This window comes from Momordica charantia (assembly GCF_013281855.1).
Source record: "Momordica charantia cultivar OHB3-1 chromosome 8 unlocalized genomic scaffold, Mcharantia_2.0 BLBB01000008.1, whole genome shotgun sequence".
Classification (NCBI taxonomy): Eukaryota; Viridiplantae; Streptophyta; class Magnoliopsida; order Cucurbitales; family Cucurbitaceae; genus Momordica; species Momordica charantia.
In genome coordinates, this window is record NW_028275166.1 from 33,512,497 (window position 1) to 33,529,790 (window position 17,294).

Here is a 17,294-nt window from a genome sequence, read left to right on the forward strand (position 1 = left end):
ATCTATCTAACTTCCCTTTGTCCTGTTAGCTCTAATGGGTTAAGTTTTTCCATGTATTTTAAGCCAAGAGATCCAATTTTCAGCAAGAACTTATGTCAGCTATATATATATATATAAAAGTTCAGCCTGTTGTAAAATTGAGGAACGAAACGAGGCAACGTCGGGAAATAAAATAAACAAAACAATTCAAATAATAAAAGAAAATTTAAAATGACATTTCCCACCAATTTTCAAACTCGATTTTCCACCAAATTTCTCACTAATTTCTCACCACTAATTTCTCACTTAACAATGAGCACCATATTGACCTTATATATAGGTCATGGATAAGCTTGTGGTGTGATTTATATGACACTAATAATGTCGAAAATTGAGACATGGGGCATTAGGGTTTCCACACATGGTGCATGGATAATGGAACATATGAGGTTATGAATAAAAAACACATAGAGGACATATGAAGCATAGATTATGAGACACCTTAAGATTTGGAAACTAAACCAGGGTTAGTGGGCATCTATTTAATTTAAAAAATTCATAATACAGCCCTATATATTGTGTTTTTCTCAGTTTAATTAGTAATATTTTGAAGCAAACATCATTGGCTTCTTAAATTTTAAATTACAATATGTTTTATATTAAAATTGGCTTTTTGAAATGAAATATTTAAAGATGTTATGTTATATTTAATTTTAAATATTCTAAAAAATATGTTAATGAAAAAAATAAAAACCCCCGAGCAAGAAACGGAGAACCTACCAATTTTTGTTGTTTTCAAAATTTCTTAAAAATAAGAAACGAGAAATAGGGAACAAATATCAAAGACTTATATTACTCAATTTTATTTGATAGCTAGTTCTCTAGCTTTTTTACCCCTATAATCGAGAGGACATAATAAGTTTTTTTTATTAAACTCACCTAAAAAAATTTGAACACAATTCATGGTAGGTGTGATACTATAAGGCTCTATGTCATTGTCAGTGGACTGCCCCTTACAAACTATAAATTACTCAAAAATTAAAAATAAGAAAAAAATACCTGTTAAACAAGAAACAGAAAAGCTACCCTTGGATGCTATTTTTGCACCTTTTTTTTCTTTTTAAGTGTATAGAGTTGAAAGAATTGACTATTTATCCTATTTATCTTCATCCTGGGCAGCAACATCCCAAACAAAGTAACCACACAATTTCATTATCTTAGCTTCTTTGACCTTAAATTTTACAATTTCTTGATCATCGTATCCTACTACAAGAATATTTCAGGTTTTGACAACGATAAGATTCGTCATTACGTTAAAGATTCCAAATTTGTCGCCGAAAGCCTTTGGCGATGAAAATATTTTGTCGCTGTTGAACTATCGTGAGAGGATTTCGGCAACGAAGTTTGGCTATTTTATCCATTCAGTGGATGCAGCCCTAGCCAGAGATTGATCTTCATCATCGGCTGAAATGTTCCAAAGAAAGTAACCAAGCATTTCCAAGTTTTTTTTAACTCTTGAAATCTTGAAACTTATGGTGTCTTCATCTTCGTAGGCAATCCCAGTTGAATCACAGTGTGTGTAGGCAATTGCAAACCTTTGGTCCAACACCACATTGTTGGCATCATTCTCAGCTATAAATTTCTTAACATTTCTATACTCTATGAGACCTTCCATGGAAATATCCTGTCCTTGAGCTGCTACTTGGGTTGGTGCAAACACTTGGGGATTTCTAGAACAAGTAAAGCTTCCATGCCCAACCATGGAAGGGAACTCCAAATACCATCATTTTACTAGGCAAACCTAATTGAATCCATGTTCTGATTCCTGAAAATTCAACACAATGTTAGTTAATTGTTCATTTACCATTTAGAAAGTTGGGTGAAGTTTCTTCGGTAAAGAAGAAACATGTTTTTAGAAGGGGTGGGCTAGATTTCGGAGATCAGGGAGGCCGTGAGTAATGCTTTGACTAATTGAGCTATTCTCGTATCGACAGAGAGATTAGTTCTGGTACTGAAAGATGTGCAACAACATATATGATATCTATCAACATAGGTCCTTACATGATGCTTTGCCCTCACTTACCTGCTTTCTAGAAAAATCAACTAAAGAGGTTATTAGGTCACCTGGTCATCCAACCTAAGATTGTTCCAAAGCTAAGCACGACTAACTTGAAGTTCGTATTATTGAGCCACCTAAAAAAATATGCACTTTGTTGATATAGATAATTACTATCAATTCTTTTAAGTATTTCTTAATCATGCTTATATGATTTAAGAATCTCTCCTATTTAGACGTGGTGTTGGTTCATTCATATATACCCCTCCTCTACTTGGATGTCACACATACCCTCTAACTTCCACTTAGTTTTGTCCTCAGACAACCACATCGTACTTGGGGGGAGGTCCATTATATTATATATGATACCATTTGTAACACCCATAATAGTTTTAACACACAACTAAAGCAACAATAAGGAACATATTAAAACACACCATATAGGTAGCAAAAACAAAAATTACCAAACTCATATGAATGGAAAACCAGAATCAACAACTTATTATAAAATAATACCAAAGTCTCCAGACGAGGATCTTCTCCTCGGATTGAAGAATGCTGAGGATGGTCCAACTTCATTGCTTGACAAAGTAGGGGTGAAAATATCATAAGCAATCACATTAACCCAATCCAAAGTTCTTATCATTACTTGAATTGGATATGTAAGGTTCTCCAAGTGAGGTGAGTAGAAGACTGTAGCAACAAAAATCAACCGTGGTTCCTCAGATTTTCTGGATTCTCTAATAACAGCTCTGTGACACTCAATAATTAGAGCTTCAAAATTGGCCATGTCCTCCACAGAAGAAGGGTACAGCCACTGAAGATCAAGGCCATCAAAATTGCCCTCTCTTGCTTTGGAAATGGAGGTTCTAATAAAGGCTGCACGATGGGAAGAATTGGCAGCCATGGCACCAAATCTCTCAGCTTTTGCTTCATCTCCTCCAATGGACAGCAAAGTTTTCAGCTCAGAATTGTTTTCCTTGACAGTTTGAGAGAAGTGATGAATTAGAGGTTTTGCTGAATCAGAAATGGAGAGTTCATAAGTTTGGGAGTTGAGACCAGCATGAGCACAAAAGAGATGTGGGTAAAGATTAGCATCAATTCTGGAAGCTGGAAGCTGGGAATTGGTCTGGGTGAACCAGTAGCCAGCATTCACAAAAGTAATGCAGGCCATTTGATTTAGAGAGAACTGGCAGAAGAAGAAGAGAGAATTGAAGGAAATTAAACCATATATATTGTGGTTATAAATTGATCAATTTCATATATATAAAATGGGGAAATTGAAGTGGATGGCTAAATTTTCCCATCCGTTTTAAAAAATGTTTATTAGTTTTAAATTTTGCATAAATGGCTAAAGGATATTTTTGGAGTTTTACAAAAGAACGTAATTTTCCAACAATACCCTTTTCTATGTCTTTTTGGCTTTTTCTTATATTCAGCCACGTAACAAACTTTGTTTTGAATTCAAAATGATTTTACAGCATGCAAGGGATTTCAAGTTAATTATTTTAATTACTTTCTTTTGTATTTTAGTTAATTTAAACGATTTGTGTACAACAATTCATCTCTCATCTCATCGTTCTGCAATTGTTCTACTGTATCTTCTTAACGTATATATACATATTTACATCAATTGGTATATATACCTAACTACTAAGGAGTATATGCTGTCACAAGTTATTTGTATTCTTGTTTTCCTATTTCATTATAATTTAATAAATCATCTACAACAAAAGTAAATTAAAAAAATTGAAGTCTAACAACCCATAAATCAAAACGATTAGGAAAATAGGTGATGCCTCTTAAATTTGTAGTCTTTGGGCGTGTATCGTCATCAGATTCAATTTCTTAAACTTCTTTTGACGATGAGTTATTTTTCTTATGTTCATCGGTGAATTCATTATTCACTATTTCATTCTCTTCATTAGACTTTGTGTTGTCCTTTAAAACATTAGAAAATTTATCAAAATTAAAAGGTCAATAAATGTATATACCAATTAAAGAAAAATCAAAATTAGAATTCAATACACGTATATATCATCATGAAACTCAATTATGTCAATACATGTATGTACCAATTCAAGAATTAACAAAATATGAAAGTCAATACATGTATATATACAACTATACAACTCTAGAATGTCCATACATGTATATACCAATAATTACCTCACTTAACACGTTTTCCTCAACTATCTTGAGACCCTTTACTTTTCCTGAAATATACGAGTACAGTTAGCTCATTGAATCTAATTTGTAAATATTACTGTAAAAATTAACGAACAAGAAATATACATATTTTTCACTTTCTAAGTTGATTTTGTATGATTCCTTTGAACGTCTTGATATACCAGTAGGTTTTAATCATTGTCGAGATGTTCATCCTCTAACTTTTATCATATCTATAGATTCTATTTAGAATTTAAGTTATATAAATATAGTAAGTCTGTTGCAGTTGTAGATATATACTTCTCACATCTAGTTATAAACAAAAGACACATGTCGGTCCCACACTTGTATTTTTTTAAATACCCTAAAATATAGGAAACCAAAAAAATCTTTTTAAATACCCCTAAAATACGCAAAATTTGAACAAAGGGTCTTACCTTCCTCGAACAGTTGCTAGAAGATGGAAGTTGGGTGACAGATCGGAAACATATAGAAGCGGCAGTAGGTGGATTTGGTCTGGGGCGGTCGGCGGATCGTATTGGCCTTGAGCTGATCTGGTCGGGCGTCGGGAGGATAGATCTAATTTGACATGTGGCGCATCAAGCAGATATGGTACGTGTTGCGGCCAACGGGGAGTGCGGTGGTGATTGGGTGCGGCGACGACAGGTCTAGTTTTGGTTCGTGGACAGCGGCGTGAAGGTGAGCGGCGCACGGATCTGCTTCATGAGGTGAGCAGCAAGACGAGATGGTGGCCTTGAAGGTGAGTGGCGGGATGGCGGCTTGCGGATTGTCTTCGTGAGGAGGACGATAGTTGTGGGGCGCATGAAGTTGCGTGAGACCAAAAGGAGGGAAGAAGGTGGGGACTCCTAGAACCCTAAGAAGTAAATTTTATCATTTACCTAGTAATAATCTTATTTATCCCCTTATTTTGAAATTTTAGAGGGGTAAAACACATTTTTAATAATTTTTTCTTAAATCAACTTTCAAATTCTTATTATCAATTTTAAATTAGATTTAAGTTAATTATTTAAATTTCATTCATTTATTAGATATAATTGATTCCCTAAAATAAAGGGCGTTATTTTTGCTATTAGTTAAAAATCCTAAATCCCTAAAATTATGCGTACATATTTAATTGGTTACAAGACTATCTTTGTCTACAAAATATTTTAGAATTTAACGGAAAAAATCAATTAGCCATTATTGCAATATTTCGTAAGGTTGAATATTTTTAAAACGCGTTATTAACTTTAACTATTCCTGCAATTTCCCCAATAAAATACCCATGGCCAAGTCATATACTTTATTTGATTAAACTAATATATCTATCCAACTTCCTTTTGTCCTATTAACTCTAATGGGTTAAAGTCTTTCCATGTATTTTAAGCCAAGGACATCCATTTTCAACGAGAAATTATTATGTCATATTTAGTCTTAAATATTAACCAGTACTTTGTTGGGTTTGCAAGACGTGCAAACAAAGTCCCACGTAGGTTAAGGGAAGGAATGATCCATGGTAGGTACATATAAGGACAACTATCTCCATTGGTATGAAATTTTTTGAGTGAAATCAAAAGAAAAGTCGTGAAGACTATGCCCAAAACGGACAATATCATATCATTGTGGAGATACTTGAGGAGTACGAGGGTACTATCGTCCTTAACATATTTTTCGCAAGTTCGAATAGCGAATTTCTGGATCATATATATCATTTTCTCCACACCACTCTAGAGGCATTTATTTTGATACTTTCCATATCTCTGACAACTTTTCATGCCAAAGTTGATGTTTTTATCTTGGAATACATCAACATCTCCCTCTCAAATAGTTGGAATGTACTCTGCCACAATGGCTTTTGTTCTGGTTCTTTATACATCTAGCTAGAGATAAATAATTTTGAGAGGGAAATCAAATAGAGATAAATATTTTGGCTTTTGTTCTTTGTTGTTTCTACCATCTAGCTAGAAATAAGAAAATAACAAAATAGTTACCAACCATTATATTTTTAGAAACAACAAAGCCAAAGGAGAAAAAGAAAAAGAAATGCATTCACTTGCTAAAGTCCCAAACTTGTTTCAATTATGTATAATTTTGCAATTTCAATATTTTTAATCATGTGGGGACAAACGAATTGATGATAATGTATATTATTCTCAAGGATGAGCAAAAGGTTCTTAAAAATCGATTGAACCGATATCAGTAGATCGGTTTGATAAATGGGTCGGTTGGAGTCAGTTTTTAAAAAAGATATATTATTTTTTATTGAAACCGACTGAATATGTTAAATATATTATAATAATAGTTGCCAATGTCGACTTGACATTTATGTGCTGCAGTCTGCAATGAAGTTTTGGGAAAATGCATTAATTTTTTTTTTTCATTTTAGATTTTCTCAAAATTTTCTTCACCGTCTCCTCATTTTTTTTCCCGAGTTCTTTCATATCTTTCCTTTCTCCATCTCACTTTTTTCTTCTTATTTTTTTATTTTCTTGGAAATCAATTTAGAAAAATGAAAAGATGTGGAAGAAATTGAGAACTTGGAAATTGGAACCATGACGGCGGTCATGCTTCTCCATTCTTCCGTTCTTTCTTCTTTCCTTGTTTGGATCTCTTCTTCTTTTTTATCGAGGTTTGTCTTCCTCTTCATCTTCTTCTCCGTTATTTTCTCTTTTTTTCTTCCCTATTTCTCTTCCACAACTTCTATATATATATTATTCTTTTCTTTTCTCGTCCCCACTTCTTCATCTCTAAACCGACCAAAACTGATTGACCGTAGGTATAGTCGATTGACCGGAGTTGTAGGGTCTCTTCAAACACCAACGAGCTCCGATCGATAAGAACCGATTTGTCGGTAGTCGACATCGGTTGGAGTCCTAAACCGACTTTGACCGACTGATGATCACCTCTAATATTTATTCCTATTATATGTTTAAAGAAAAATTTTATATATGTTCAAGCGATTAGAATGCTCCCCACACCATCACTCTTAAAGACCTTTGATATGAAAACCCTGGCGAATTGGAATAGGAACCCTTTGGGTATATGAACCCTAATTCACAAACACTAAAACCCCCCAAAATCAATTTAGCACAATCCAAGGAAGATCAGATGAAGGTTACCTTGTTGATCGAAGACCACGAGGCAAGGAGAACTAGTTCCCTACTCGATGTTGAACACTCCACGAGATAGGTTGATCAAACTCATCTTGAATTTTCCAAAATCCAAACACTCTTGGCCAGCTTGAAAGAAATGGCTCAAATGCTCAAATTTTCAGATCAAACTCATCTTGAATTTTCCAAAATCCAAACACTCTTGGCCAGCTTGAAAGAAATGGCTCAAATGCTCAAATTTTCATTATAACTCAACCGTCCCTTACAACCTAAATGATAAGTTTATACATGGCTTACCGATAAAAAATAACCTAGATGACATCAAATACTAAAATCCTAATTTATTTTGGTAAAAAATAAATAAAATAACTAACTAAAAATAATTAAATAAGTATTAAGGCCAATAATTGCCCAAAATAAAGAAACTAAGGTCTAATTGGCTAAGCGCGTAACTAAAATTAAAATAAACGAAATTAACAAAATCATCAAGTTTGTATCTTCAATGTAGTTTGATGGTACGCTCGCTGTTCATATCATACTCTCCTTATTTTGAAGGATTTTTCCTTGAATCTAATTTGTCACCTTGGAGAGCAAATTTGTAATCATGAGAAGTCAACGATCTAGCTTTTTTGGATCCCTTCTAAACCTTTGCACTTCGATGGATTCATTATCAAGCTTGAAGCAATATTTCTTAAGAAACATCTTCGCTTTGTACTTCTGATATGGACGGTGGCACTTCCTCCTCCTTTAGTGTTGTAATCTATCTCTTGATTTCTCCTACTCTCTTTTCACTATTTTGTATACTACTCTCAAATTCTTCTTTCTCGCTTTCTTCTTTGAGTGTGTTAGCCTTCCATTCTCTATCTCTAATTCAAATTGAACAAGATGTATTTCTTTACTCTCTTCGGCTCTCCTTCCTTCATCTATTGAAACATCACCAGTTAATTTTCCTCTTGTATCATTGAACGATCTACTTCTTCTTGAGGTGGTTGGTCGTCCAGTTGATGTTCTGGTTGGTGTGCTTGTCTCCTCGAGTCTTGGCACATCAATCTCCATTCTTCGATAGAATCTTTAAGTAATTTGCTTAGAGATTGGCATAGTTCAACCAAGTCTTCTCGTAAAGCTTCTCTAAGTTTTGTATCTATACTTCGATTTTCAACGCATCTTCTTCTTTGTTGAGACATGGCTGCAAAAGAAACAAAGGTGAAAGAAAAGTGGACCTCACAATTCAGTCCCTCACATGTTTCACTCAATTGATGTGGTCTGCTCGTGTTTACACTTTAAAATATAGAAGTTCTCTCTCACAAATTAAATTCTGTCTCAATTGTAAGGTGATGAGCCGAGTTTGCAACCAAGAAACTAAAGAAGTAAATAGTAACAAGTAAAATAGGAATGATCGTAGAGTGTCAAACCCAAGTAAGAAACAAGTAGAATCCATGAAATAAGAAAACTAAGAATCAAGAACCTAATATTCAAGATCCAGCAAACTAAAATAGAAAACAATGAAAATAAGATATATGGAATTAAGAATCGAAGACTCAAAACTCAAAAAATTATGTAAGATGAATAAAAAAGAGTAAACAACTAGACAAGAATATTAAAGTAAAATTAACAAGGAAACAATGAAAAATTAGGATGCAACGAAAACTCACAATTTCTCCCAAAACCCAAAATAAAAATGACATATAGCCTTCATGGCCCTAGAAGCCAAAAAGTTGAATGATTCTTGATCTTGCAAATCGATTCGGAGTATCAAAAATTTCAATTACTCAATTTCTCGTGCTTGCTTCAGCTGCTTAATAATCAAAGCAAAAATTTAACCTGCTTGCTTAATTAAAATTGAACCACTTGTTGGGTTTTGGCAAAATATTGGAATTAAAGTTGTCCCACTGGAAGAATACAAGGATGGTCTCCATGTGCTAGAAGTTGTCCCACATCTGAAAAGTACAAGGAGGAGATGTGTTTCAACTACTATAAAAGGAGCTCTTGGGCTTGAGTTTTAATCATTCCAATTGAAATACTTTAAGCCAGGTATACCAGCTCTAGTTAACTGAGCGGTATTTGCTTTGAAAGAGTGTTTTGTGTAATTGGGATCGGGGAGAGAAATCTGTGTGATTGTAATAATTTTTCACATAAGTGGATTTTCTCTTGTGGGCCGTGGTTTTTTCTCCGGTTTGGAGTTTTTCCACGTTAATTCTTGTGTTTCTTTATTTTATTGCTTTTCTTTAAATTCTCAATTATTTTCTGCTTATTCCTGCGGTAGAAGTAGGGGATTTTTCCCAACACCACTTGCTTTCATTTAATACTGAGCTGCTACAATTCACACCAATTTTTTTTTCAAACCTTCCCAGCGTTACTGAATCACCAAACTTCTTCTTCTTTGGTTCTTTTTCTTTCTCGTTCCACACAGATGTGCAGCAGAGAAGGTTGAAAGACGAATGCTATGAGAGCTTGACGCCTGGAAGTTTTTTTTCCCTCGCTTCACGCCACGCAAACTTCGCCCTTTTTTTTTTGTCCTCTTATCGACTCACTGCGAAGAAACCTTTCCTTTTTTTTTTTTAACTTTCAAAGCTCATAGCGATCCCTCACTTTTTTTTTCTTTCGTCTTTGTTGGGAAATTGAGTGGAGCCAAATTAAAAGAAATGGGAATGTTGCAGTTTTTGGGCCAAATAAAACAAAAAGGCCCGAACCTAATTTTTCCTTCTTCACCAAGTTTGTTTTTTAGAAGGCTTTAGCCGTGAGGTGTTGAGACAAAAAAAAATAAAAAAAGAATGCGGCTAGTTGTGTTGTTGCACAACATTGAAAGGGGTGGCAGTGGTGCTTTTGCCAGAGAAGAGAAATGAGAACAAGGGTTTTGTAGTGCGTTGTCAGCAGCCCGTTTTCTTGAGGTTAGTGATGTTTTTCATTCCATATTCCTAAGTAACTATTGTCGTAGTCCTTAGAAGCTAGGTGACCATTATTGTGGTATCTAGAGAGAGCTTTATAGAGCGTTTGTGAGGTCCATTGTATTTATCCCAAAATCATAGTAGAACACGTTTTTGTAGAAGACTGGACGTAGCCATAGTTGGGGTGAACCAGTATAAATTGCTTGTGTCGTTTTCTCTACTTTCCCTATTTTTCTTAGTATTGTGTGTGACTTAGTTTTTCACTGATGAACGGTGGAAGGGGAAAATATTATTGGTGAGTAAATTTTTCCAACAAGTGGTATCAGAGCCAGGTTGCAGAGTCATGTGAGACAAATATCAAACACACCATTACTATGAAGTGGTTCTGAAGTTCAGTGGAGAAAATTTCAGTTTTTGGAAGATGCAAGTAAATGATCTTCTTACGTGCAAGAAGATACACAAGACTTTGGGGGGAGAGAACAGCGGATATGACAGACAAAACTTGGAATGAGATAGATGAGCAGGTCGTTGCAAATATCAGAATGGCACTGGGGGTATTCCGTCTCGTGGTGAAAGAGACGATTGCAAAAGAATTGTTGAAGGGCTTGCAAGACAGGTATGAAAAACCTTCTGCCAATACAAAAATATTTTTATGGACAAAGTATTTTAACATCCACATGGAGGAGGGAACCTCGGTGAATTCCCACATTAATGAGCTCACCGATATCTTGAACAAATTAGAAAAGATGGGTGACAAGATTGAGGAAGAGGTGAAGGCTATGAGGTTGTTGACATCTTTGCCTGATAGTTGGGAGATGATGAAGACCGCTGTGTCGAATTCGCGAGGAGAAAATAGCTTGAAATTTTCAGCTATTTGTGATGCCGTCTTATCTGAAGAAGCCCGTAGAAAATTAGGGAAAATGTCTGCAACTACTTTAGGGGCAGAGAACGGAATTGAATCAGTTTTGGTAGCTCAATTTAAGGGGAAGGGCAAGATGAAGTACAACGGGAAGCAGGAACATAGGAATAACAGGGGTAGTAGGAGTTCCAGTGGGGAAGTTGAATGTTTTTACTGCCATAAGAAGGGCCACTTCAAGAAACACTGCAGGAAGCGTAAGGAGGATCAGGAAAATGAGGACACTCTAAATTACGTGTCAGCGGAGGTGTTAGCTTGTATTGAAGGTAACACAACACCTGTAGACCGGTCATCAGAGTGTGTAGTGGACAGTGCAGTTTCGGTGCATGTAGCTTCAGACAGAAGTTGGTTCACGTCTTTTATTGTAGGAAATCATGGCGCGGTAAGGATGGGAAAATGGGAGACTCTTCAAGATCAGAGGAATTGGATGTTCGTCTGAGGACTGCTAGTGGGACCGAATTAGTTTTGCATGATGTCAGGTATGTACCTAGTTTCAGGATGAATTTGATATCAGTGGGGAAGCTAGATGACGAAGGCTACATAAGTGAGTTTGTAGAGAATAGATGGAACCTCATGAGGCGATCCGACATAGTGGTTGTTGGCCACAGAAAAGCTTCAATGTATGTGTTGAGGTTTGGTGTTGCTAGAGGATTAGGGAGACAGGTCATGCACAGGGCTGCAGATAGTTCAGGGGAGACTTGAAAGAACTAGCAGCATTGACAGTCGGAACAAATCAGAAGAATCCGCTATCAGTTCAAGTACAATAGCTGGGAAGTAGAGGAAAGGGGAAGGGGAACAACTCAGTGAGGCATTCAACAAACTGTCAGTTTCGAGCCCCAGTTGTCAGATGGATTAATGAGCTGATGAAGTCGTGTAGGCGAAAGAGTGCATTGAGAAAGACTACAGTGGGTGCTAAGGTCGAGGGTGAAGTTCTAGGGTGGCAACGAACTTGGGTGGGAGTGCCAAGTCATCAGTGAAAAAGCTTTCCATCAAGAGTCATTGGGTGCGAGTAAAGAAGGAAGCGTCGATGACCACTTAGTTCGAGTGGGAGCACGTGATTGTGTCTCTAACGTTTGGGAGACAAGACCACGTAGGATTGTTCAGTCTCAGATCAATCATAGATGGAGCCTTGGTTGGTGCCAAGAAGAAGTTAGAAACTGTCGGTGCAGTGGGAGTTGAGCCTTGGTTGGTGCCAAGAAGACGTCGTTCAGTTGAAAACTGTTCGTGCAGTTAGAATATATTGAGTCATAGGGGACACTATTGTTGCCATGGGAAGCAAGATTATTATTTTGTCTCCAAGTGGGAGATTGTTGGGAAATTGAGTGGAGCCAAATTAAAAGAAATGGGAATGTTGCAGTTTTTGGGCCAAATAAAACAAAAAGGCCCAAACCTAATTTTTGCCTTCTTCACCAAGTTTGTTTTTCAGAAGGCTTTAGCCGTGAGGTGTTGAGACAAAAAAGAAAAAAAAAAAAAATAATAATAATAATTAGAGTGTCGGCTAGGTGTGTTGTTGCACAACATTGAAGGGGTGGCAGTGGTGCTTTTTGCAGAGAAGAGAAAGGAGAACAAGGGTTTTGTAGTGTGTTGTCCGCAGCCCGTTTTATTGAGGTCAGTGAGGTTTTTCATTCCATATTCCTAAGTAACTATTATTGTAGTTCTTAAAAACTAGGTGGCCATTGTTGTAGCATCTAGAGAGAGCTTTGTAGAGCGTTTGTGAGGTCCATTGTATTTATCCCAAAATCATAGTAGAATAGATTGGACGTAGCCATAGTTGGGGTGAACCAGTATAAATTGCTTGTGTCGTTTACTGTGCTTTTCATATTTTTCTTAGATTGTGTACGACTGACGAACTGGGGAAGAGGAAAATTTCCAATAATCTTTCTTTAAATTATCTCTCTGTACCACAATTTCTGACTTTACGAATGACAACTTCTGAATTTGTTTTTCCACCGCCTCAATTTTTCTTCCTCAGCCCTTCTTCTTTTTCCTTTATCGATTCCTTCTGCTGCCAGAGTGGTAAGATTCTTTTTTTAATCAACCCATCAGAGCACTTCCTCTAATATAAGTTCCTACTCTGTTTTAAATAGCAAAATTGAAAGATCAAAACTCACAAAATCAACCAATAAATTGACAAATAGCTATGATGAATTTTTTTTTGACTAATTTTTTTTTCTTAAAAAAATATGAACACAAAGACCCTAGTAGTGCTAGACTCAACAAGAAAGAATTCAAATTCCTAAGACGCTACTAGACTCAATAAAATAATAATAATAATAATAATAATAATATAGAAATCAAAGACACGAATATACCCAATCTAGAGCCTAAGCTCTGATACCAAATCATATGAAAATCCTAGCATATTGGAATTAGGAACCCTTTGGGTATATGAACCCCTAATTCACAAACACTAAAACCCCAAAATCAATTTAACACAATCCCAAGGAAGATTAGATGAAGGTTACCTTGTTGATCGAAGACCACGAGGCAAGGAGAACTAGTTCCCTACTCAATGTTGAACACTCCACAAGAGAGACTGATCAACAACCCCATCTTGAATGTTCCAAGTTTGCAACCTAGATCAAGGATTGCAAAATCCAAACGCTCTTGACTAGCTTGAAAGAAACAACTCAAACGCTCAAATTTCCATTAAAACTCAACTGTCCCTCACAACCTAAATGATAAGTTTATAGATGGCTTACCGATAAATAACCTAGGTGACATCAAATACTAAAATCCTAATTTATTTTGGTAAAATAATAAAATAACTAACTAAAAATAATTAAATAAGCATTAAGGCCAATAATTGTCCAAAATAAAGAAACTAAGACCTAATTGGCTAAGCGCCTGACTAAAATTAAAATAAACGAAATTAACAAAATCATCAAGTTTGTATCTTCAATGTAGTTTGATGGTACGCTCGCTGAATCATATCAACCTTGATTTTTCTTGTTTTAGTTTGGTTTTATATCAACACATGTATGTCAAACTTTATGGGCACATTGATGTTTTCATGTGGAGAAATATTATGAAATGATTAATATACTTTGGCTTGTGGCAAGAAGTCTAGATGTGTTTGATACAATTTACGTTACACAAGGTGTTGAAGGGAAGAGTAGATAGTGATCGAGTGGAATCTAGTGGTGGTTCCTGTAGAGGTCCTACAAAATTTAATATGAGTGATGAAGATTGGGATCAAGAAATGAATTTGAGAAGTGTTGTATTAGGCAATTAAGGACACCTGAAATAGAATGTACTTGAACGAGTAGCGAAATAAGCAAGATATAGAAATTCAAACCATCGTTTCATGCTACAATGGTGTAATATTGTCTACTTTTGACTTAAGTGCGCATGATAAATTTAACGTTTGGTTTTTATTTGAAAGACCTAATACTAGGAAGAAATGTTGTCCTTTATTCATCTACCATGAAATCTTTCCTTCTTCTCCGAGACATTGTTCGCATCTCAATAATACCGTTTTGTAGTTCATAGAAACACGACCCTAATTTCATTTTATTGGATACATCGCAAAACCTCAAATCTTACAAACACAACACAAAAGACAATAGAAAATACAAAACTAATTAAAACACAACGATCTCCAACTTATATGGGCAACCTCAGCTCACGGCCAATTATTGGTTCTAGCTGCGTTAGCAAGAGTGTTAGCATCATCATCGGCTGCAATGTTGGAAGCAAAGTAACCAAGCACGTGGTGGGACTTTGCCAACCTAATCTTCTCTGGTATGGTTTCTTCATTTTCGTAGGCAATCCAAGTTGAATCAAAATATGTGTACCCAATTACATATTTGCCGTCATTTTTTAGATTCTTAGCCTTATTACTCTCTATAAACTTAATATTGGAGTAGTAGATTTTGGCCATTTGAAGATATATCGTGTCCTATTGCTGCTCCATCCGCCTCCGAAAACACGTCGTGCTGGAGACGATCGGCAAGTTTCCATGCCCAACCGTGGAAAGGAATTCCAAATACAATCCGTTGGGAAGGCAAATTAGGATAACATTTGATCCATGACTCGATACCTGTTCCATAAATTCAATGCAAGGAATCACCAATCAAAGGCGTTTTTTAGTATAACAACATGTATGTGGGAGATCGAACACACAGATGCATATCTTGACCCGTTGAGAAAGGCTTGAATTAACACAAGTAACCAATGTTAAGAGTGTATAAAAAGAGCAAATGAAAGAATGGTGGGTGCAATTTACTATTTAACTAGACTAAATATATGTTTTAGTTTTTAGTTAATGTTAAGAATTCCAAGTTGAAAATATATTATTCCTAAAAAAGGTTTATAAATACATAGACTACTTATCTGGTTGCAGCCTAAAGAACTCATTTTAGATCCATCCAAAAATGGGATAAGACTAAAGATAGGAAATTTAACCAAGGTTGTCAATTTATTTTTATTTCCTCATGTTTTAACATTTTCAATTATAAAGTGAATATTAAAACTGGTTGATAATAAGCAATTTAGCATAGGAATTAAACCATAAGAGAGGAAAAAATCAAAATTTCATCGATCAATTTCTCAAAATTTTCAAGTAGGAATTAAGAAAGTTTCCTCTAAATTGTCTCTCTTGAGCATGCTATGGTCAACTCTCTAAAGTATTGTGCGATGTAAATTGAAGAAGGTATTTCAAAAGTGAGCGCTAAGGAGAATGGTATCTTAAATATCCAAGTATTTCTATGATTATATGATATTGTCTGCTTGGGATATAATCTTTTTGATTTCACTCAAAAAAAAATCTAATTGTTCTCATGATATATATACCATGGACCACTTTGTTTGCCCTCCTTATAACCCCAACCTGAAAGTATTTATTTTGCAAGCACCTCCCAAAGAAAACTAATTAAACCATTGATCTAAAAGCAATGTAAAGTGTTTTTTTATTTGTTTTACAATTTTTCAAACTTCGTTTATTATAAAAAAATGTTAGAAATGGCTTTTAATGGGTTCAAATCGCTCGTTAAAATTTAACCAAATACTTTCCATTTTTTTTTAAAAAAAGTACTTATATTCCACCATAAGCACTTTAAAAGGCATATGCCAAGCACAGACTAAACACATCACGTAGGTTTATCTCTGCCAATTTTAACACTGACTAACAAAAAGATGACATAATTAAAAAAAAATGTTAAAACTCATACGATAAACAATACAAACAAAATTAAAAGGAAACACTCACACTATATTTGGCCTTTGAATTAAATTCATACCGAAATTTACAGACAAAGAGTCTGTCTTTGGATTGTAGAGTGCTGAAGATGGTCCAGTAAACTTCACTGAAGAAGTTGGAGTGTAAAAGTCATAAGAAAAAAGGTTGACCCAATCCAAGGTTTGTATTATTGTATCAATTGGATATTGAATATTGTGGTGTACATCGGGCAAATTGGAGACTGCAGCAACAAGGATCAATTGTTGTGTATGGTAATCTTTAGCATCCTCAACAGCAGCACTGTGCCACCCAATAAGGACACTTTCAAAATCCTTCATTTGATCTTGGGAAGATGGGTATATCCACTGCAGATCCAAGCCATCAAACTTTCCCTCTTTTGCTGCCTTAATCGAGGACTTAATAAAGGCCTCACGATTTGTGGGGTCGCTAGCCATTTTAGCGAGTACGCTTTCATCTCCTCTGATGGATAGCAGAGTTTTGATTGTCGGATTGCTTAGACTGACAGTCGAAGTAAAATGATTGATTATGATGGCTTCTGAAGGATCAATGATTACCTCCTAAGTTTCGGGTTTGACAGTAGCATACCCACAAAATAGATGGGTGAAAAATTTAGCATCGATGTTGGCAGAAGGAAGCTCGGCCTCGGTGCTGGCGAACCAGTAACCAGCACGCACAAAACTTGGGGCCATTTAGAAAAGGAAACAAGTTTGTTGATGTGGTTGTTGCTTTTATATGTAATGTATGCTCTCGAAAATAATTATACCTTCCTATTTCTTTAAATTATATATTATAGGGAAAAAAAAAATATATATATATATAGATAGATATATATTTTGTCGTTAGACCTAAAATTTCAAAATCAACACTTTATCCTAATTAAAATTTGTAATAAGCATTTATTTGGTTGTTGAAGTTTCAAAACCTTTTTTTCTCTGGGGAAGAGTTATAAAATGGTCCTGCTCGCTTTAGTTGACTAATC

General features: G+C 35.4%; 1 protein-coding gene and 1 pseudogene across 1 annotated transcript; both read right to left on the reverse strand.

Moving 5' to 3' along the window:
* Window positions 1-1,387: 1,387 nt before the first annotated feature.
* Window positions 1,388-3,209, reverse strand: LOC111012956 (class V chitinase pseudogene; annotated as a pseudogene).
* A 9,410-nt stretch (window positions 3,210-12,619) lies between these two features.
* On the reverse strand, window positions 12,620-16,988 carry LOC111012958 (class V chitinase-like). The gene is made up of 2 exons (XM_022287271.2): window positions 16,356-16,988; window positions 12,620-15,157 (listed from the first exon to the last, which is right to left on the reverse strand). The coding sequence occupies exons 1-2, from the start codon at window positions 16,747-16,749 to the stop codon at window positions 14,970-14,972; spliced, it is 582 nt and encodes a 193-aa protein (XP_022142963.1). The 5' UTR covers window positions 16,750-16,988; the 3' UTR covers window positions 12,620-14,969.
* Window positions 16,989-17,294: the final 306 nt, after the last annotated feature.